At 34.6% G+C, this 20947-nt stretch overlaps 1 protein-coding gene across 1 annotated transcript in view; it reads right to left on the bottom strand.

Moving 5' to 3' along the window:
• The window catches only part of CNTNAP4 (contactin associated protein family member 4), a 288841-nt gene that overhangs the window by 135731 nt on the left and 132163 nt on the right, over window positions 1-20947 (bottom strand). Inside the window, exon 4 of the mRNA XM_017530599.2 lies at window positions 2838-2985. Within this exon, the coding sequence (XP_017386088.1) occupies window positions 2838-2985 (148 nt within the window). The remainder of the gene's footprint in view (window positions 1-2837; window positions 2986-20947) is intronic.

Below are 20947 nucleotides of genomic sequence, written 5' to 3'. Positions count from 1 at the left end.
TTAAGGGAGCTGCAGACAAAATCTTGCAACGGGTTGCTTGTGATGATAGGAACTACAGCCTTTCCTTCTGAGGGTGGGGAAAGCCAATAGTCCTAGCTATTCCTTTGCCATGTCACTCAGAGCAAACTATACATCTTATTCAGTAGACAATTCTGCTTGTCTCCTCTGACTCCTGCAAGAAATGGCAATATTCATGTGCCTGCTTCCAGACATTGTCACCAACAAATCAGTAGATGTTTATTCTTTACAGTCTCTGACATATATTAACTGTTTAATAAATGATGGCTATATAATATCATTTTAATAAATTAATATATTGCAAAGCCAATGCTATGAATAAGTAGAAAACGTGAGCATGACTATGGTGTAATTGAGGTATTAAAGTCAATTAAAGTCAATTTGATCAAAAACATTTCCATAAGATACTCACATCCAACCCATTCTTGGGTTATTTTCTGATTAACTACAAGGATATTTGTCCGTTACGTTTATTACTTTTTCTCCTTTAATAATGGTTTAAAATTACACAACCATCATTTGCCATTAACTCCTGCCATACTATTTCCCTATATGTGTTTAAGATAGAATTTAAAATTCTGGTACTACTACTTTAACCATATGTCAATGTGAAAAGAAGATCGACCAAATACATGGACCGTATGCTCACTCCAAAGACAGCAGATGAAGTCCCAGCAAAAAGAATATTCCAGAGAGTTGCAGATCAAGAAAGGTGAGGGGGAGGTTTTAGTTATCATGAGTCACAGAGCAGCAGATAACTCAAAAGAACCTGTACTTTAGTCATCACCACCATGTGGACATTATACTTGGTGCTTTAGAGCCAGCAAAACAGCATAAACAGTCTCATTAAACTGTTGTTCTTAAAGTTATGTTTGTTAATATTGCGTTTATATCCTAGATTTAACGCATACTAAGTGTGTGGTATTGAACAAATTGCTTAGTGTTTCTAAGAACTTGTTTTCTCTCTAATAAATGGGCGGTTTGAGGATTAAATTATTAGTGGAATGTCTATGAAAAATTACATGCACAATAACTGTCAGCTATTTTTACACTGTGGTAGACAAATATTTTGCAAGGTAGATGTTCTGAATAAGTGGAGAATAAAACCGTAAATAGGAAGCACTTTGAAATTTGTTTTACTAGTTGTCCATCATGGAGCATGAGCTTTGCTAAGCTCTATGATCCAAAGACAAATAAGACTACTGTCCAAGTTCTGGTTTCCAGAATCAAAACTGGGGGTAGGATTTTTTTTTATGCATTATTTTATTCAGGTGTTGTATTCGTGATGTGAGGAACTAACATGGAGTAGATAAGCTGGGCTGCTGAGACCAGGAAAGCCGGCTATTAAGGTGGACAGATAGTGAGAGGTTAGTTGGTCAGTGACTCATCTCTGTGATTCAACAACTGGAAGAAATGTCAACATGAGCTTGCTTTCTGGAGTTTGGCAAACTTGGCTGCAAATCCAGCTCTGCCACTTCCTGTCTGTGTGGCTGGAGCAGGTCAACCTCTGTAAGCTTTAGCTTTCTCATTTTCAAAGTAGGTAAATGGAGTAGTTACCTAGAAATATTTATCTGAGCCATTTTGAGGAATCATAAACTGCGTAGAATAGTGCATATAATAAGCACTAAGGAAACAGTGCTATTTCCAGAATTACAGAAATTCATGTTATTAATTACTATTAGAGTTAGTGCTATTATTACTATTAATATTATATTAATACGTTTAGTATTATTCTGTAGGCCCTGGAGAAATCAGGTCTGTCAAAGATGTTTGATGGTAGAGATGGACACTGAGAACAACACAAAACACAGGAGAAGACCCATGCAAACCATGCAACGTGATCTCTCTGTCAGAGTTTACACAACTCACTTGATCTCTTTATGGCCTGCTTCCTTTTTATGTAAATAAAGTGCAGCAGAAGTTAACTTGGCTTACATCATAAAGTGATAGCATATATGTGAAAAAAGCTTTAGTAGCTACAAATAATTGTTTACTAGAGAAAAAAACGATATTGTGAAATTGAGCAGTCCTTGGTTCTTTTCTAGGTTACTTCATATGTGAGGCTCTGAGCAAATTACTGAATCTCTTCAAACCTCACACTGTTTGTCTGATAATTGTAAATCATATTAACTAACTCACTGTTCTATAATAAAAGAGTATCTAACAGGATAATGTGGCTTGAGGTGTACTATCAATAACCCTTAGGTCCCTTCCCCACAAAAATATATATATAATAATAAGCTTCATTAAGAACAGACTAAGTGAAATCTGTGGTTTCTATCTTTTTTATGTGACAGTATTTTAAACACATGTTATACTCTGGCAGAGGGCTCTACTTTCTCTATTAACTTATACTGAGAGCATAGCATATTTAAAAGTGAATTGCATGACACTGTTTTTAGGCTAAAGAGAAAAATACTTTTTTGTTTTATAACAGATGACTGGTTAAACTAAATGGAACACTCTCCCTTTTATAAAACTCAGGGTGCCTAAATGAAATTTTGTCAAATATAACTCATGAAGGAAAAGTCTAATACTTGAAAGTTAGAATCTAGTCAATAATATTCTATTTAAATAAATGCATTCACATATATCAATGAATACCTATCTATCTATCTGTTGAGTGCTTCCATCTCTGAATTAAAATGTTAAGTCAATATTGTCATGTACAGGCACACACAAAAAAAGCTTTCCACAAAAATCATTCCTATTTTTTATATCTCTTTACATAGCTAAAAAGTCCATTTCAGTTTGCAGTTTGGCTTTGAAAACATCTCTTTTGATATCTGCGTCAGTGTATTGGATAAACGAACACTTACTGTATGCACATCCAAACACTTCGATTCGCATTCCAATTCTGCCCTTGGGGTTCCATTCTAAAGGGATGAAGCGTAGAAATCTGGCTTTGATAGAAGGCTGGAGTCTATAGTACACAACACTGTCTGCATTTGCATTTCCTGAAAAACCCTACAAGAAAAGGGAAAGAAGGAAATCAATGTATATGGAGAATATCCGTTTCAGTTTGTCACCTATAATGTCTATGAGCAATGTGTGATCTGCATTTTACTATGAATGGTGCTACCTTCTACAAGAAAATCACATTAACAGTTATGTCATGGTGTCTCTCCAACCACAGAAATTATTGTGGCTTCAACTTTTCTTTTTACTAAGAGAGTTGAAATTCTACCACCCCATTAAACCAGTTTTCAGCCATGATACCTGCAATAAAGATTGCTTCTGTAAAGTTTAGATTAAACACACAAGTATACCATGTCGGTAGCACTTAACATTGTGAATAGTGCCAGAAAAAAGTGAGAAAATATTCTCCAAGGGTTGAAAAAATATTATCTGAGTCAACAAAGAAGTTGCTTACATCACTGACGAATGAATCAACTTATGACACGTTTCGCTTCTTTCACGTTCTCATCTAACTTATTAACATAAAGAAAAGTACCACCGACATTTAAGTTTGAGCTACACTCTGGTAACAGGTTGTTAAATCTCAGCAGCATGCTGCCATATACACACATTCAGATTGTTAAGGGAAACCAGAAACAACAGTAATTTGGAAAGACCTATAATTAAACTTACGGTCTTGAGAATTTTAAAGCTAGAGAAATCTAGCGCAGTCAAACTGCAGATAAGGAAATTAAACGTCACAAAGGAGAGAAAAAAAAATCCTCTAGTATTTGCAACCATTATACGGTAAGACCAGGAGCTATGCTTCTTCTGTAAAATCAGGATGCATCTACCTAACAGGTAGCTTACCTGTAACACCCACATACTGCAGCAAAGAGAATTGGATTCTCCTTATCAATCAATCCCCTACCTCCTGCCCCCACCCCACCAGTACCCGATACACAAAGCAACTTTTGTTTTCTTCTACACAAGACACACATTGTTAAGACTACAGGTGGAGAATTCAGCATGAAGCAGAAGTTATTCTCAATAACTTACATTTCATTTTTATTTCTCCTCCTCCTTGTCATGTCCTCCTCTTCCTCTCCTCCATTTCTTTCTTTCATAATAAGGGAACATGCAACTACATTTGCAGGTTCATGATAGGTACCTTGCCCATGACTTGGTCAACAAATAAATTCAATCTCATGTAGACTGCACAAGGCAAAGATAAATACACTAGAAACACCAGTACCCAGAGAGTCTGACCATTCACCTGTTTTTCTTTCTGATTCACAAATAACCCTTTACTAGCATTTACCAAAACATTTTCTAATACATTTTTAAAAGATTGAGTGTTTTATAGTTAAATTCATTTGATTTTCCTTGTCAATCCATCCCCTACCTCCTGCCCCCACCCCATCAGTACCCTAAATGCTAAATTTTCAAGCTCATACAACACAGGAACATCCGTGATGGCATCTCCAAATTATATCCCAAATCGAGGCATCTTTATCTCAATTATGAGCACTCAGTTCAACAAAGAATCACCTTACCAGAACTACCTTGATAGCCTCTTCCTGGTCTTTTTTTTTTTTTTTAAAATATATATTTTACTGCATTTTAGGTTTGGGGGTACATGTGAAGAACATGCAAGATCGTTGCATAGGTATATACATGGCAATGTGGTTTCCTGCCTTCCTCCCCATCACCTATATCTGGCATTTCTCCCCATGTTATCCCTTCCCAACTCCCCACCCCCTACTGTCTGTCCCCTAGTTTCCCCCAACTGACCCCAGTGTGTGATGCTCCCCTCCCTGTGTCCATGTGTTCTCATTGTTCAACACCCGCCTGTGAGTGAGAACATGTGGTGTTTGATTATCTGTTCTTGTGTCAGTTTGCTGAGGATGATGGTTTCCAGGTTCATCCATGTCCCTGCAAAAGACACAAACTCATCATTTTTTAAGGCTGCATAGTATTCCATGGTGTATATGTATCACATTTTCTCTGTCCAGTCTATCGTTGATGGGCATTTGGGTTGGTTCCAAGTCTTTGCTATTGTAAACAGTGCCACAATGAACATTTGTGTGCATGTGTCCTTATAATAGAACGATTTATAATCCTTTGGAAATATACCCAGTAATGGGATTGCTGAGTCAACTGGAATTTCTATTTTTAGGTCCTTGAGGAATCGCCACACTGTCTTTCACAATGGTTGAACTAATTTACACTCCCACCAACAGTGTAAAAGTGTTCCCACTTCTCCACATCTTCTCCAGCATCTGTTGTCTCCAGATTTTTTAATGATTGCCATTGTAACTGGTGTGAGATGGTATCTCAATGTAGTTTTTATTTGCAATTCTGTAATGCCCAGTGATGATGGGCATTTTTTGATATGTTTGTTGGTCTCATATGTGTCTTCTTTTGTAAAGTGTCTTTGCCCACTTTTGAATGGGCTTGTTATTTTCTTGTACATCTGTTTTAGTTCTTTGTAGATTCTGGATATTAGCCCTTTGTCAGATGGGTAGATTGCAAAAATTTTTTCCTGTTCTGTTGGTTGCTGATTCACTCTAATGACTGTTTCTTTTGCTGTGCAGAGGCTCTGGAGTTTGATTAGATCCCATTTGTCTATTTTGGCTTTTGTTGCCATTGCTTTTGGTGTTTTAGTCATGAAGTCCTTGCCTATGCCTATGTCCTGAATGGTTTTTTGCCTAGATTTTCTTCTAGGGTTTTTATATGGTGCTAGGTCTTATATTTAAGTCTTTAATCAATCTGGAGTTAATTTTAGTGTAAGGTGTCAGGAAGGGGTCCAGTTTCTGCTTTCTGCACATGGCAGCTAGTTTTCCCAACATCATTTAATAAACAGGGAATCCTTTCGCCATTGCTTGTTTTTGTCAGGCTTGTCAAAGATCAGATGGTTGTAGATGTATGACATTGCCTCTGAGGCCTCTGTTCTGTTCCATTGGTCTATATCTCTGACTAGAAGCATTCCCTTTGAAATCTGGCACTGGGCAAGTATGCCCTCGCTCACCACTCCTATTGAATACAGTATTGGAAGTTCTAGCCAGAGCAATCCGGCAAGAAAAAGAAATAAACGGTATTCAATTAGGAAAGGAGGAAGTCAAATTGCCTCTATTTGCAGACAACATGATTGTATATTTAGAAGACCCCATCGTCTCAGCCCAAAATCTCCTGAAACTGATAAGCAACTTCAGCAAAGTCTCAGGATACAAAATCAATGTGCACAAATATAAGCATTCCTATACAACAATAACAGACTTAAAGAGAGCCAAATCAAGAACAAACTGCCATTCACAATTGCTACAAAAAGAATAAAATACCTAGGAATACAATAACAAATAATGTAAAGGACCTCTTCAAGGAGAATTACAAACAACTCCTCAACAAAATAAGAGAGGACACAAACAGATGGAGAAACATTCCATGCTCATGGTTAGAAAGAATCGATATCGTGAAAATGGCCATACTACCGAAAGTAATTTACAGATTCAATGCCATCCCCATCAAGCTACCAATGACCTTCTCCACAGAACTGGAAAAAACCACTTTAAACTTCATATGGAACCAAAAGAGACCCCACATAGTCAAGTCAATTCTAAGCAAAAAGAAGAAAGCTGGAGGCATCACACTACCTGACATCAAACTATACTATAAGGCTACGGTAATCAAAACAGCATGGTTCTGGCTCCTGGTCTTTTTTAGTATCTCGTTCTTTGCCATCACTCCAAGTATCTTCCCCTCTGAGCACACAGTAACACTTGCTAAGGTAAATTAAACTCTGCCATCCTCACCGCTTCCTTTACCACTTAGAACAAAATCTAAACTCCTTATCCAAACAGTCTTTGGCAACCACCTCCATTATGCTCTAACCACGCTGGACTTTCCTGAAGAAGCCAAATTTAGTCCTCTCAGGAATCTGCACCAGCAATCCATTCTGCTCTGAAAGTTCTTTCCCCAGATCTTTGCATGCCCAGCTTCTCTTGTCATTTTAAGCCTTGACTAAAATATTACCCCCAAGACAGACCCTTTTTGATCACAGTCTCTAAAATACTTGTGTACTTGATACCCCCTATAAATATCTTCCTACTTTCTCTATATTTCTCATATTTTGGGGGATTTCTCTTATTTGATCAATATCTGCCTATTTATCTTATCCTCCTAGAAAACAAACTCTACCAAAGCAGGGAGGTTTCCTGCTTTCCATCCATAATACCTAGAACATTGCTCGGCTCAAAGTGGTTCTCAATAAAATATTTGTTGAATGTTTATGTTTGCGAAAGACTGGGCTTAAAAACAAAACAAGTTGAACAGATGTCTCAATTACAGGGCCTCTCAGGCATGTCACATGCTAATGTGCAAATTGCAGTGTATCAGCCCATGATAGGGACACTTACCTAGAACATCTCAAACATATTAGGCCACAGAACTGTCCCCCTCTTTTTTTTTGCTGTTGTTGCTGCTGTTGTTTTGCAGAGCACATTTCCAAACTAGTGTTTCCCAGAACATAAATAGGAGAACATTATTTAATTCCATGGATATTTAGACTCTGATAACCAGACCCTTAGAAGGTTCCATTCTGTTTCAATGACTAAAATTTTTTGCTGAGGTTTGGTAAGAAAGGTTAGCTGTTTTCTATATTGCACTAACCAAACCTCATTCCCACCCAACCTTGAGAGCACTACAGTCTCAATTTCTATGGAAATCCTGATGATGTCCCTAAAAATTTGATCTGTTTATTTCCATTTTTCCTTTACGATGGCTGATATGGGGCAATGTTTCCCAAACAGACTGCACATTAAAACTCTCAGTGCTCAGATCCTGAGCACTGTTTCTTTTCTCTTTCTCTTTGTGTGTGTGTGTGTGTATGTGTATGCTTACGTCTTTTTTTTTTTTTTTTTTTTTTTTTTTTTTTTTTTTTTTTTTGGCGGGGGCGGGGGACAGAGTCTTGCTCTGGTGCCCAGGCTGGAGTTCAGTAGCAGGATCTCAGCTCACTGCAACCTCCACCTCCCAGGCTCAAGTGATTCTCCTGCCTCAGCCTCCCAAGTAGCTGAGATTACTAGCCCCCATCACCATGGCTGGCTAATTTTTGTTGCATTTTTACTAGCGACAGGGTTTCACCATGTTGGCCAGGATAGTCTTAAACTCCTCACTGTAAATGATCTGCCCACCTTGGCTTCCCAAAGTATTAGGATTACCGGCATGAGCCACCACACCCAGCCTGTATGCTAATGTCTTTATAAGCTTTCCACATTACAGTAATGTGCAGCCGAGGCTGAGGACCTTAGATCTTCTTATACTTTTGATTCTATTTCCTAGGTGCTACTGGCAGACTAACACAATCCCTAATTATAACTTCTTGCAGAGTGAACAGCTGGATAAGTAATTAAATTACCCTCCAAAAGATCTCACATTTGTTTCAAAATTAATGTAAGTTCAATGATTCTGGCATCTTAACGGACTGAGAGAAAAGATGCATAGTGACAGAGACAGCCAACAGGTAAATGGAATAAGACATCTGCAAATGACAGCCTTTCATTCTTCGCTTGATAATTTATGAGTTATTTAAATTTTGAAGACATTAAGAAGAAATATAAGATACATAGTTTATATTAATAATAAAAATATCATTGTCATATTCAAAAATTTTAGTAATTATCTCTTATGGACGGTAAGGAAAATCGTAAGGTTGAGGATATGGGACTGACAGCATATTCCAGTCAAATCTAGATTTAATAGGCATATATTAATTTGACAATAATTAATAAAATAATGGTAAGAGACATAGGAGGAGTATATAGCAATATAGCACACCGGAGCATCATTTAGTAGCACTCTGTATACCTTAAATAACTCTCTAATGCCAATGTTGCTTGGAAAAATATGCAGTTACTATTTATTACATATATTAACTGATCAATAATGTTTGCAATTTTTTGCGCCACTTGTTGAAATTTTTTCACACATAACGAAGATTCTGCTTTGGATTTTAATATTTAATGGAAATTTTCAGAATGTTTGTAAATGATGCATGGGAGTGATGCTACATTACTTTATAAATGAAAAGTCCAGCACATGCCACGGAGTTTCAAATGTATTTCTTTGCCTAGGAAACTTTCCTCAATTTGCTATAAAGAATTGTTACGTAACAATTCATAAAGGAATGCATGGATTTAAATGTCTTTTAATCTTTTTAAAAAAATAATAATTTTATTACAGGGACATTTACGTCTTCCTTTAATGATTCTGAACTTTAGTATGTGTCAGGATTACTTGAGGCGTTTTTCTTAGAAATGAATCTTACACCTCTGTACTATACTTGTGGGTAGGGCCCTGAAATCTGCATTTCTAATGCATGCCAAGCTAATTTTGTGCTTTGGGTCTTTATCTTTTTTTTTTTTTTTTTTAGTCGGTGTTTCCCTTTTTTTTTTTTTTTTTGTTTTCAATGGCGCCATCTCGGCTCACTGCAACCACCGCCTCCTGGGTTCAAGCAGTTCTCCTGCCTCAGCCTCCCGAGTAGCTGGGACTACAGGCACGCGCCACCATGCCCAGCTAATTTTTTGTATTTTTAGTAGAGACGGGGTTTCACCTTGTTGACCAGGATGGTCTCGATCTCTTGACCTCGTGATCCACCCGCCTCGGCCTCCCAAAGTGCTGGGATTATAGGCGTGAGCCACCGCGCCCGACCTTATCTCACTCTTAAAGTATTCTTCTGGTTTGTGTATAAATCCTGCTCTTTATTCCCTATATTATCTTAAAACTTTTCAGAGAAACAAAAATGTGAGAAGGTCTCCCTAGGGCTAAATTCCAAACACAGAAATAAATAGTGTCTTAGTCCGTTCAAGCTGCTATTTTTTAAAGTCATAAACTGAGTATCTGATAAACAACCAAAATTCATTTTTTCACAGTTCTGGAGGCTGAAAAGTCCAAAACCAAGGCACCAGCAGATTAGGTGTCTGGTGAGGGCCCACTTCATGTTTCATAGAATGCTATTTTCTAGCTGTATTCTCACCTTGTGGAAGGGTGAATGGACTCCTTTGCATCTCTTTTATAAGGAAATTAATTGCATTTCCATGACAGACCTCTTGACCTAATCACCTCCCAAAAGGCCTCACCTAATATCATCTTGTTGAGGATTAAGATTTCAGTAAATGAAGTTTGAGCGGACACAAACATTTGTACCATAACAACTAGTGATTGTGATGTATATTATCAATTTTAATGTTTTCAACGTGAAAGTTAAGGGCTCAGCATTAGACATAGAAGAAATGTATTAGGTGGCTTTAATATTTGCATCAACTCTGTGAAGTAGCTATTTTTGTACCCACTTTACAACAGAGGAAAATGAAAATTATAGAGGTTATGTGCCTAAAGTCACACAGCTAGAAAATGGCAGAGCAAGGATTTAATTCCAGGCTTTTCTGACTCCAAAGCCCATAATTTAGCTAAGCCATCAAAAGGCATCACTTCAACAGAACATGAAAGCAAACAACTTACCCTAGAGGAAATTTAATATTTTATCTGAAGCTTTTTTCATTTTCCCTCATAGTTTATATTTAAAACCTTTTACACATTTTAGAATAATACAACTTAGGTTATTGTTGAACTGGGACTCAGCTCTACCAGTTGACTTTTACGGACAAAAAGATTTTCTATTAAACTTTACATCCTCCCAAAATTATTGGAGTCAAATAAATGATAAACACTCAATAATCAATAAACAGTACCCTGCTAATAGACATAGAATATAAAGAAATATGTTATCAAGTACATAAAATATCTAGAAGTAAAATGAATGTTATATATCTTATGTAATAAAACCCAAAAAGCCTTCATTGTATTTTTCTTTTCTTTTAGACTTGGTGATTTCCAAACTCAATGAGGTGTTCATAGACGGTTTAGAAATGTATTTTAACCAAGATAATTTATGGAGTTAATGAATTAAAGTTTCTCATAGGATTTTAAGTATTTCCAAAGTGATTCTAAAGTTTATGAAGAGGCATAATAACACTAATTTCTTTTTCAAATATTAATTGAGCAACTCATGTATAAAAGCCAAGAAGTATAAAGGGAGATGCCCATATGGCAATTTATAAGAAGCTCTAAAACGTCACTATAATAAATCAGAAACAAGGGACCTGTTACATGTAGTTGCATAGCAGACGCTGCAATTATATAAAAATCAGTCCAAATGAACAGCAGCATGAGCAGAAGTTTAATACAAAAAAGAGGCAAACATGAAAATCCCCTTGTGGTTAATAACCTCTCTTACTGTGAAAATTCTTGTGACTACATGTGTCCTACACATGAACTATTTTCAAGTACAACTCATTTTGACATAGTTAGCTGACATGCAGGTGGCAAATAAATAATAGTAACATGCTGTCAAATAGAAATGATTTTATAAATAATTTTACGATGTCAGATATAAATCTTTATTAAATGTGCCTCCCAAAAGGTTGTCTGGTCTAGAAAAGCACATAATAAAAGCAAAGAGAAATAAGAACTACTAAAAAGTGGAAAATTTGCTAACATAAACCCACATAAAAATAACTTTTTTTGAGGTAGAGTCTCGCTCTGTCACCCAGGCTAGAGTACAGTGTCATGATCTCGGCTCACTGCAACCTCTGCCTCCTGGGCTCAAGCGATTCTTCTGCCTCAACCTCCCAAGTAGCTGGGACTACAGGTGTGTGCCACCATACCTGGTTAATTTTTTTATTTTTAATAGAGACAGAGTTTCACCATATTGGTCAGGCTGATCTCGAACTCCTGACCTTGTGATCCACCCACCTTGGCCTCCCAAAGTGCTGGAATTACAGGCCTGAGTCACCGTGCCAGTCCAAGAATAACTTTTAAACACATATTGAACAAGACATCAGGACAGTATCTTAAAAAGTTGATTCAGGCCAGGCATGGTGACTCTCACCTGTAAACCCAGCACCTTGGGAGGCCGAGGCAGGCAGTTTACCTGAGGTTGGGAGCTCAAGACCAGTCTGACCAACATGGAGAAACCCGTCTCTGCTAAAAAAAAAAAAAAAAAAAAAAAAAATACAAAATTAGCTGGGCATGGTGGTGCATGCTCATAATTCCAGCTACTCTGAGGCTGAGGCAGGAGAGTTGCTTGAACCCATGAGGTGGAGGTTGCAGGGAGCCAAGATTGCACCACTGCACTCCAGCCTGGGCAACAAGAGTGAAACTCCATCTAAAAAAAAAAAGTTGATTCAATCTTGATTATGAATGTAATTTATTTATTATAATAAAGAAATAGCAATGAGAATCCACTAATCAAATTAGAATGCTATGTTTTGAGCTGCACATATAAATAAATCTCAATTTTCAAAATTAAAGGGAATGGAATTTTATTAAATAAAATCAGTCTCTACCACCTTCCAAAAAATATTGAGTATCATTAAAATATTTATTTGAAGGTACATGAAATTATTAATGATAACTTGATGAGGTCCCTTGTGTGAGTCATTATATTAGAATCTATGGAGATACAAGTTATAAAATATACTGTTTAGTACCTTTTGCATAAAAGGATTTGAATTCTCAACACAGAAAGATCAAATAGCCAGAAAAGAAAAAGCACAGGAAAGATGCAAACTTGGCTGTAATCTGTAACTATTGTTGAAACACAGCAATAAATTGTTATAGGAGAGATATGTGGACAAGTCATAAAGTTTACATTTATATTAGGGTATTACAGGTACAATTTTGTACAGAAATTTTTATTGAGATGGAAAAAAAACATAAAAATTCATATTATGGTACTGCTAGACTGAAAATTCTGAATCTTCCTTTTGGAACGAAAAAAAAAAAAAAAAGGAGTTGAAGAGCTAAACATATAATGAAATATTAAATGTCCAAGATCTAGAAGAAGAAAACTCACATTTGAGGCTTTCTCTTTAGGGATAACTAAAGGATTTCTGAAGAGGAGAAACAGAAGCGAGGTAGTGTTTTTGTTGCTGTTGTTGTTGCTGTTTGTCATTGTTTGTTTTCTGAGCAGTTTTCACGGGGTTAGGGACAAAATTCTAGTTCTAGAGCCCTTAAAGATGAGAATATTTTACAGGCTTCTACAGGCTTTTTGTAAGAATTTGGAGGATCTACTTTTTAGGATAATGAGAAAGCCAGAGATGGACCAACAAAAAAATGAAGATTAAAGGTAAACTTCCCATCTTCCCAATCTATGGGGAATTATACTGAGATTGTCAGAGAAGTTCAGTGTTTCTGGTTGCCTATACAAGTGCCTTTGTAGAAAGATATCCTTCTAGGCCCAAAATCATCTGTTCATTTTTTTTTTCTTATGTAGTGTCCTAATAAAATAGCAGCAAAACCTATTCTTAAAGGGAAATTTATATTTAGCTCCTATAGAATATACATTATCATTATATATATTCTACAGAATATACACATTATTCTAATGTTAGAATATATTAGAATATATATATTAAAATATTTACACACACAAGGTACTCTACTCATCTCAGAGTGAAACACTGCTCTACACTGCACCACAAGAACAAAACAAACAAACTAGAAATCAATAACTTTTCTTAGACCCATCAGAGAACTGAGCTTTCATGGTGCTATAGAATAAATCACACCCTCTCAAAATGCATATGTTCAAGTCCCAACCCATGATGTGACTATATTTGGAAATGAGGTGTTTGGCAGGTAATCAAATTTTGATAAGGTCATAAGGGTGGGGCCTTCATTAGGAAATTAATGCCCTTATAAGAATAGGAAGAGAGATCAGATTTCTTTTTCTTCACCATGTGCAGATACAGCAGAGAGATAACCATCTGCCAATCATATATAGGACACTAACCAAGTAGTGAATTGGCTAGTACCTTGTTCTCAGACTCCTCGACCTCAAAAACTGTTAGTAATAAATGTCTGTTGTTTCAACCACCCAGACTATGGTATTTGTTATAGCAGCCCAAGCTAGTACACATGACACAACACCATGCTGAAATCTGGAGGGATGAGATCATCCAAAGAGTCAAAACTGAGATCCGGCCACCTGGAACAAAAGCCTCTGGCACCAGAAACAGAAGGAACACTTCTATGGTAATTTGGATGAATGAAACTGAGTGTGGACTAGCATGAGAGTGAGAAGTTCCAGATCACAGTCTAAGAGGGCTCCAAATTTCTGTGGGCTTTATCTCTGAGAACCCATCCATGTATTCTATGAAGATTAGAAAAAGATTCCCTCCTGGCTCTGACAGGAAGCGGGATAGGGAATCATTGGGAAGTATGCTCAGTTTTCTTCATAACGAAGTTCCATTCTCCCAAAGAAAACACTGTGCTGGAACCTCTCCCAATTGGAGGACCATACTTCTCCCATTCCAGCCTCCAAACCTTTCCTGTCTTACCTAAGGGGAAAAAGGCAACAGGAGTCAGAGCTTCACAGAAATAGACTGGAAACCCAGTAAACAGGAAAGAAAGTAGAGGACCGGATATAAAGAGGCTGTATCACTAGATAAATGCTTGTGAAGGTCACAGTTCTGAGACAACAACCCACTGAAACACTGAAATTGAATTGGAATATTACAGAACATTGCTCCTCTCTCATATTACACTACCACACAATAGGACTCCAGTGCAATAATACTGAATAACAATTGAAAGACCTAAAAAACAAAGACTGTCTCTGAAGAGAATTTAAGTCAAGGGAGAAATAGAAACAAGGGCATTAGATGAACTGCAAGCATCTGGTACCTATAGCACCTATAGCAAACATAAAATATAACCCAATTCTTAGCCAGAGTAATGTAAATCTTTATACCAACAATCTATTTGTCTTAGTTTCTATTGCCAGATATAGCACATTCTGATTTCGATGAAAAATTACAAGGAATGCCAAAAAGTAAGGAAAAATCCCCACACTCTGCAGAGATAAAACAATCATCAGAATAAGATTCACATATGCCACAGATGTTGAAAATCAGACAAGGTTTTAAAACAACTATGATTAATATTCTAAGGGGTCTAATGGAAAAAAGCACACAACATGCAAAAACAGATGGGTAATGTAATCAAAGAGATGAAAATTCTACAAAAGAATCAAAGAGAAATGCCAGAAATTAAAAATGCTGGAACAGAGATGAACAATGCCTTTGATAGGCCCATCAACAGATTCAACACAACCAACAAAACATCAGTGTTTCAAGAAAAGAGGATACAAATTTCTCAAGCTGTAATAGAAAAAGAAAAAGAAAAAAAAAAAAAGCAGAAGGTAGTATCAAGAATTGCGGGCAATGGCAAAAGTTGTAACATACGCATAAGTGAAATACCAGAAGGAAAAGATAACAGATCAAAGAAATATTTGAAGGAATAATGGCCAATAACTTTTCAGTATTAATGACAGACACAAAACTGTAGATCCATGAAGGTGACAGAATAAAAATGAAGGTTAAAAAACAAAATAAAAACTATACTGAGTCATAACATATCAAATTACAGAAAACTCAAGACAAAAAGAAAATTTTAGAAGCAGCAGAGGGCATCAGAAGGTAGATACATTACTGATAGAGAAAGAAAGATAAAAATTTCATTGGACTTCTCATCAGAAAACATGCAAGCAAGAAAAGAGTAAAATATGTAAAGCATTGAAAGAATTAAAAATAAATCTAGAACTCTATATCCAGAGAAATTACCCTTCCAAAGTGAAGGAGACTCTCAGGTAAACAAAAACTGTGGAATGCATTGAGAGCATTCCTACCCTGTAATAAAAGTTAGAAGAATGTCTTCAGGCAAAAGGAAAGTTATATAGCTCAGAATTCTGGATCTATATTGAGAAAGGAAGAACATTAAATAAATAAAAGAAGATAAAGTAAGATAATTTATTTTTCTTAATTTAATCCTTAGTTAATAGATGAGTATTTAAAATAATAATAATCTTGTATTGAGTGCTTTTAGCACATGGATAAATTAAATAAAGTTATTTTTATTGCAAATTAATATTACATTCACTTAAATTACAAATAAATGTTGCCAGGTACAGAAGGGAGAAGTTAGGAATACTCTGTTACAAGGGACCTGTACTATATAATAAGTAGAATAGTGTTATTAACATTTGAAAATGGACTTTGGTTTAGTTAAAGGCAGCCACTGGCAATTTTTTAAAGTATAACTAATATGGTAAACAGAAGATAAAATAGAATCATACAAAATTTTCAAATGAAATCAGATAAGGAATTTTAAATGGGGGCAAAAAAATTTAGAACAAATAAATAGAAAACAGTTATAAGCATGATAGATATTAATTCAAATATATCAATAATCACTTGAACAGTGAGTGATAGAAATAGGTCAATGAAAGATTATTAGAGTATATAGAAAAAGCATACCCACCTATATGTTGTCTACAAGAAATCCACATTAAATATAGACATTAAAAGTAAATGGGATGGAGAAAGATATATCACATGCTAACACTAATAAAAAATAAAAGCTGGAGGAGCTACATTAATTTCAGACAAAAAAACCTGCGGAACAAGGAAGATTATTAGGGATAGTGAGGAATATTTCCTAATGACAAAGTAATCAATTTTCCAAGATGGTGAAATAATCCTTATTGTGACAGCAACTAACAACAGAGTCAAAAATACATGAGGCAAATACTGATAGAATGGCAAGTTAAAAACAGACAAATTTGTTATTATAGTTGGAATAATTGGTATATCAAGTAATCAGGAAAACAGTAAGAATATAGAAGACCTGAACATCACTATTATTCAACTAAATTTCATTAACATTTTAAGAACATTTCATCCAACAACAGCAACCACACTCTTCTTAAGCTCACATGAAACATTCAGTATGCATCAGGGGTCATAAAACATACCCTTGCAAATTTAAAACAATATAAATCATACAAAGTATGCTCTCAGGCCATAATGGAATTAAACTATAAATCAATAACAGAAAGATAATTACTTCCTAAACATCTGAAAATGATTCAAGTTAAAAGCAGAAGTTTCATGTGAAATTATCTATAATTTTTAAATCTATATGCAAATGAAATATAACATCAAAATGTACAGGAAAGAGCAAAACCAGTGTTTTAGGAAAATTTGTGGCAATAAATGCATACATTAGAAATCAAACAAAGATTGAAATAAATAACCTAAGTTTTCATCTTAGGTTATTAGATAATTTAGAATTGAAGTCTAAAGAATGTAGAAGAAAAGAAATTTTAAAAATCAGAGCACCAATTAATAAAATTGGAAACAGGAAGATATAGAGAAAATAAAAAAAAACAAAAGGTGGTTCTTTGAAAAGTTTTCTAAGATTAATAAACCTATAGTCATGCTATCTATGGTAGAAAAAAAAAGAGAAAGAAAAGATCCAAATTATCAATATCACAAATGAAAGAGAAGTCGCCAATATTGAGCCCACGGATATCAAAAAAAGACAGAAGAAAAATGAGTTAAGGACAGAAGTTAAGACACAAGAGGAAAAAATACAGCAAATGAAAGCCAAAAACGAAAAAGAATTTTAAAAATGAATGAAGAAATGACAAAAATAAGGCAGAGTTAAAAAAAAAAAAAAAAACAGTATATCTATACAATGGGAAAGTACTCAGTAATAAAAGACACAAACTGATGATATACTCAACAACACAAAACAATTTAAAAAATATTTTGTAGAATGAAAACTGTCAGGAATAAAAGTGAACCCTACATTATTTCATTTATATGAAATTCTGGAATAGTAAAAATCCTCTATAGCGATAGAAAGCTGATTATTTCCAGGGTCAGGGTGTGATAAGGGTTGTCTACAAAGGAACATGAGGGAACTTTGTTGGGTGATGGAAACATTCTAATTCCTTTTTGTGGAATTAAAAATGCTTACATTTATCAGAACTCATCAATTTCTGTACTTCGTCTGGTTGACATTTTATGTCAACTAAATACTTTCTCAATAAAACTGATTTTAAAGGTAATTAATAGTATTATACTATAAAACATGTATTAATTCAATGTATTATTGGACTTTGAATTCTATATAATAAATTTTAAAAAGATATTTTTACAGTACAAGCAAGTCAAATAACCTGATTATTTTATGATATTACAGAACTTATAAATTGTGTTAGATAAGTTCATTTAAGTTCTATTTAAAAACAAACTCCTTATTGATTATAAATATATTTTGTAGAATCTTTGAAGAAAGTCATGCAATATTAGATATGTTTTAAAATAACCTAAGCAGGGAAGTAGTAAGAAGATGTACAAATGAGGAAACAGTGGTCATATGTATCAAATAGCATTACAGTGCAATTCTATATTTCATCTGTGTGTGTTTAGAAAACATACTTCAGAAATACATTTGTGCTATAAATCTGAAAGAACATACATAAAATTGGGAGGAATTGTGTTTATTCTGAATGTTGGGAATTCAGACTATTGTAATTATTTTTCATTTTGATTTCTGTAAATTCTTCTTTCTACAAGACATATTATTCCTCACATGAATAATTACCAAAATTGCGGGAAAAAACCTGTAAGTTGGTTTTAAAAAAAAAAAAAAAAATTTAAATGGATTACCCCCATTCTCTGTGATGTGCTGATTTCACACTGCCTGCCTGTATCAAAATATTTCATGCACCCCCAAAAAAATTTAAAAAAAAAATTTTTAAAGAACTATTGATCACTACCTCAATCCATATGCTAGGATTAATCCAGGAAAGAAAAAATTAAGAGACATGAATAAACAATATCAGTAATGCAAAAGAGCATCTTATGATGAGCCTATACATGTTAGAGTGATAATGATATTTTGAATGACACCACTAACTTTATAAATTTAAATGAAATAAACAAATTCCAAACCAATCGCCACTTACCAAAACAGATGATAACAGGAAAACCTGAACTGCCTACATCTATTAGATTAAATGCATAAATGTAAACATATTCACACAGAAAATTACAGGCCTTGAAGTCTTTCCTAGTGAATTATTCTAAGTATTTAAGGACAAAAATCACACCAATATTAAACAAGTACCTTCAAACAGCAGAAAAATAGAGAATGTTTCCCAGCTTGCTTTGTCAGGCCAGGATAACCTTGATATTAAAATCTGACAAGGAATTTGCAAGAAGGAAAATAACAGTCAAGCATGCTCATGAATGCATATCCAAAACTCCTCAAAATAGTTTAAAAGTGATTCTACAATATAAAAATATAGAAAAAATAATAAATCATGTCTCAATCAAGTTAATTCCAGGAATGCAAGAATTGCTTAATTTTTTAAAGTCAGTCAATGTAATTTATCACATTGAAGAACATATGGTTTTCTCAACATATACAGAAACAGCATTTGATAAAATTTAATATTCACACATGATGAAAATTCTTAACCCAGTAGGCAGTTTCTAAATCTATAAAGAGTATGTGTCAAAGTCATATAGCAAGCATCACATAGAATAAGAAATGCTGAGAACTGCTTTGAGTTTGAGAATGTAACGAGTATGTTCTGTATAGACCCTTTCTTTAAACATGTAATAAACTTCTAGTTAGTGCAATAAGGCAAGAAAAATATTTATCAGGTAGTAGGATTGGAAAAGAAGAAATAAAACTGTCTTTATTTATAGGTGTAAGATTGTGTATGTGGGAAATTTGAAAAATCTATAGTTAGTTTAGCAAGTCTGTTAGATAAAAGTCTATATATAAAAATGAATTAAACATCTATACAAAAGCGACAGAAAGTGGAATTTCTGAGTGACATTTACATTAGCATTAAACTGTATTATGTAACTGTAAAAATCTACAATATATTTAATGCCTTTACATAAAACATTATTGACAGAAATTTTAAAAGACTTATAGTAGAAAATACAATATTGAAAAGATGTCAATACTCCTAAATTAATATATAGATTCAATCAAATTCAAAGCAATGTTTGTGTGTGTGTGTGCACAAATTATAAGATACTTACAAATTTTATGTGGAAATGTAACAAAATGGGAATCAGAAGATACTCCTGAAGAAAGACAAAGTTGGAGGGTTTTGCTTTTACAAAAAAAAAACTGGATATTAAGTCTTATAATGTTATTTTAAAAAACAGAATGTCATATTGGCAAGTTCCTCAAACAGATCACTGGAACAGAACAAAGAATCTAGACACAGATTTAGCATGTATGGAGAGTGGATTTTTAACTATGTTTGCCATGCAGAGCAGTGGGGAGAAAAATGGTTGTTTTAAAAACATGGAGCTGTATAAATTGGATATCCCCACTGGCAAATAATTTCAAAAGAAAAATCTAAAAATCAAGAGTTGAGCTCATGGACATTGAGAGTAGACAGATGGTTATCAGAGGCTGGGAAGTGTAGTGGCAGGAATCCGAGGAGGTGGGAATGGTTAACAAGTACAAACAAAATAGAAAGAATGACTAAGACTTATTATTTGATAGCATAACAGGGTGACTATAGTCAATAATAACTTAACTGTACATTTTTAAATGACTTAAAAAAATATAATTGCATTGTTTATAATTCTAAGGATAAACACTTGAGGGAATGGATTACCCCCATTCCCCGTGATATGCTGATTTCACACTGCATGCCTGTATCAAAACATTTCATGCACCCCAGAAAAAGTAAAAAAGAAAGAAATTTTTAAAGGATTGATCACTACCTCAACCCATATGCAGAAGTGAGTTCCAGGAAAATTGTAGAAATAAATGTGAAAGGCAAACAGTAATGTTATAGGAAGATAACTTAGCTGAATATTTTCATGATTTTAACCAGTTTAACAATTTTCTTAACCATTTAATGAAACTGATGTGAGAATACATTAATAATGTCTGTCCATCTAAAGATGTTGCAATAGAAAGAAACCACAGAATGGTCGAACCTATTTTTCAGTATATTAGTATCCACAATACGTAGTGAATTACAAGGCAGTAATACAGAAAAGAGAAAAAATACTTAAATGCCTAAAAAAATCTATGCAATAGTTGCTCTTATTTGACACTGGACAATGCCAATTAGAACCAAAGC

This window comes from Cebus imitator, unplaced genomic scaffold, assembly GCF_001604975.1.
Source record: "Cebus imitator isolate Cc_AM_T3 unplaced genomic scaffold, Cebus_imitator-1.0 Scaffold66, whole genome shotgun sequence".
In the NCBI taxonomy this organism is placed as follows: domain Eukaryota; kingdom Metazoa; phylum Chordata; class Mammalia; order Primates; family Cebidae; genus Cebus; species Cebus imitator.
The sequence above is the reverse complement of the archived record's forward strand: the minus strand, read 5'-3'. Positions and strand labels throughout refer to the sequence as shown.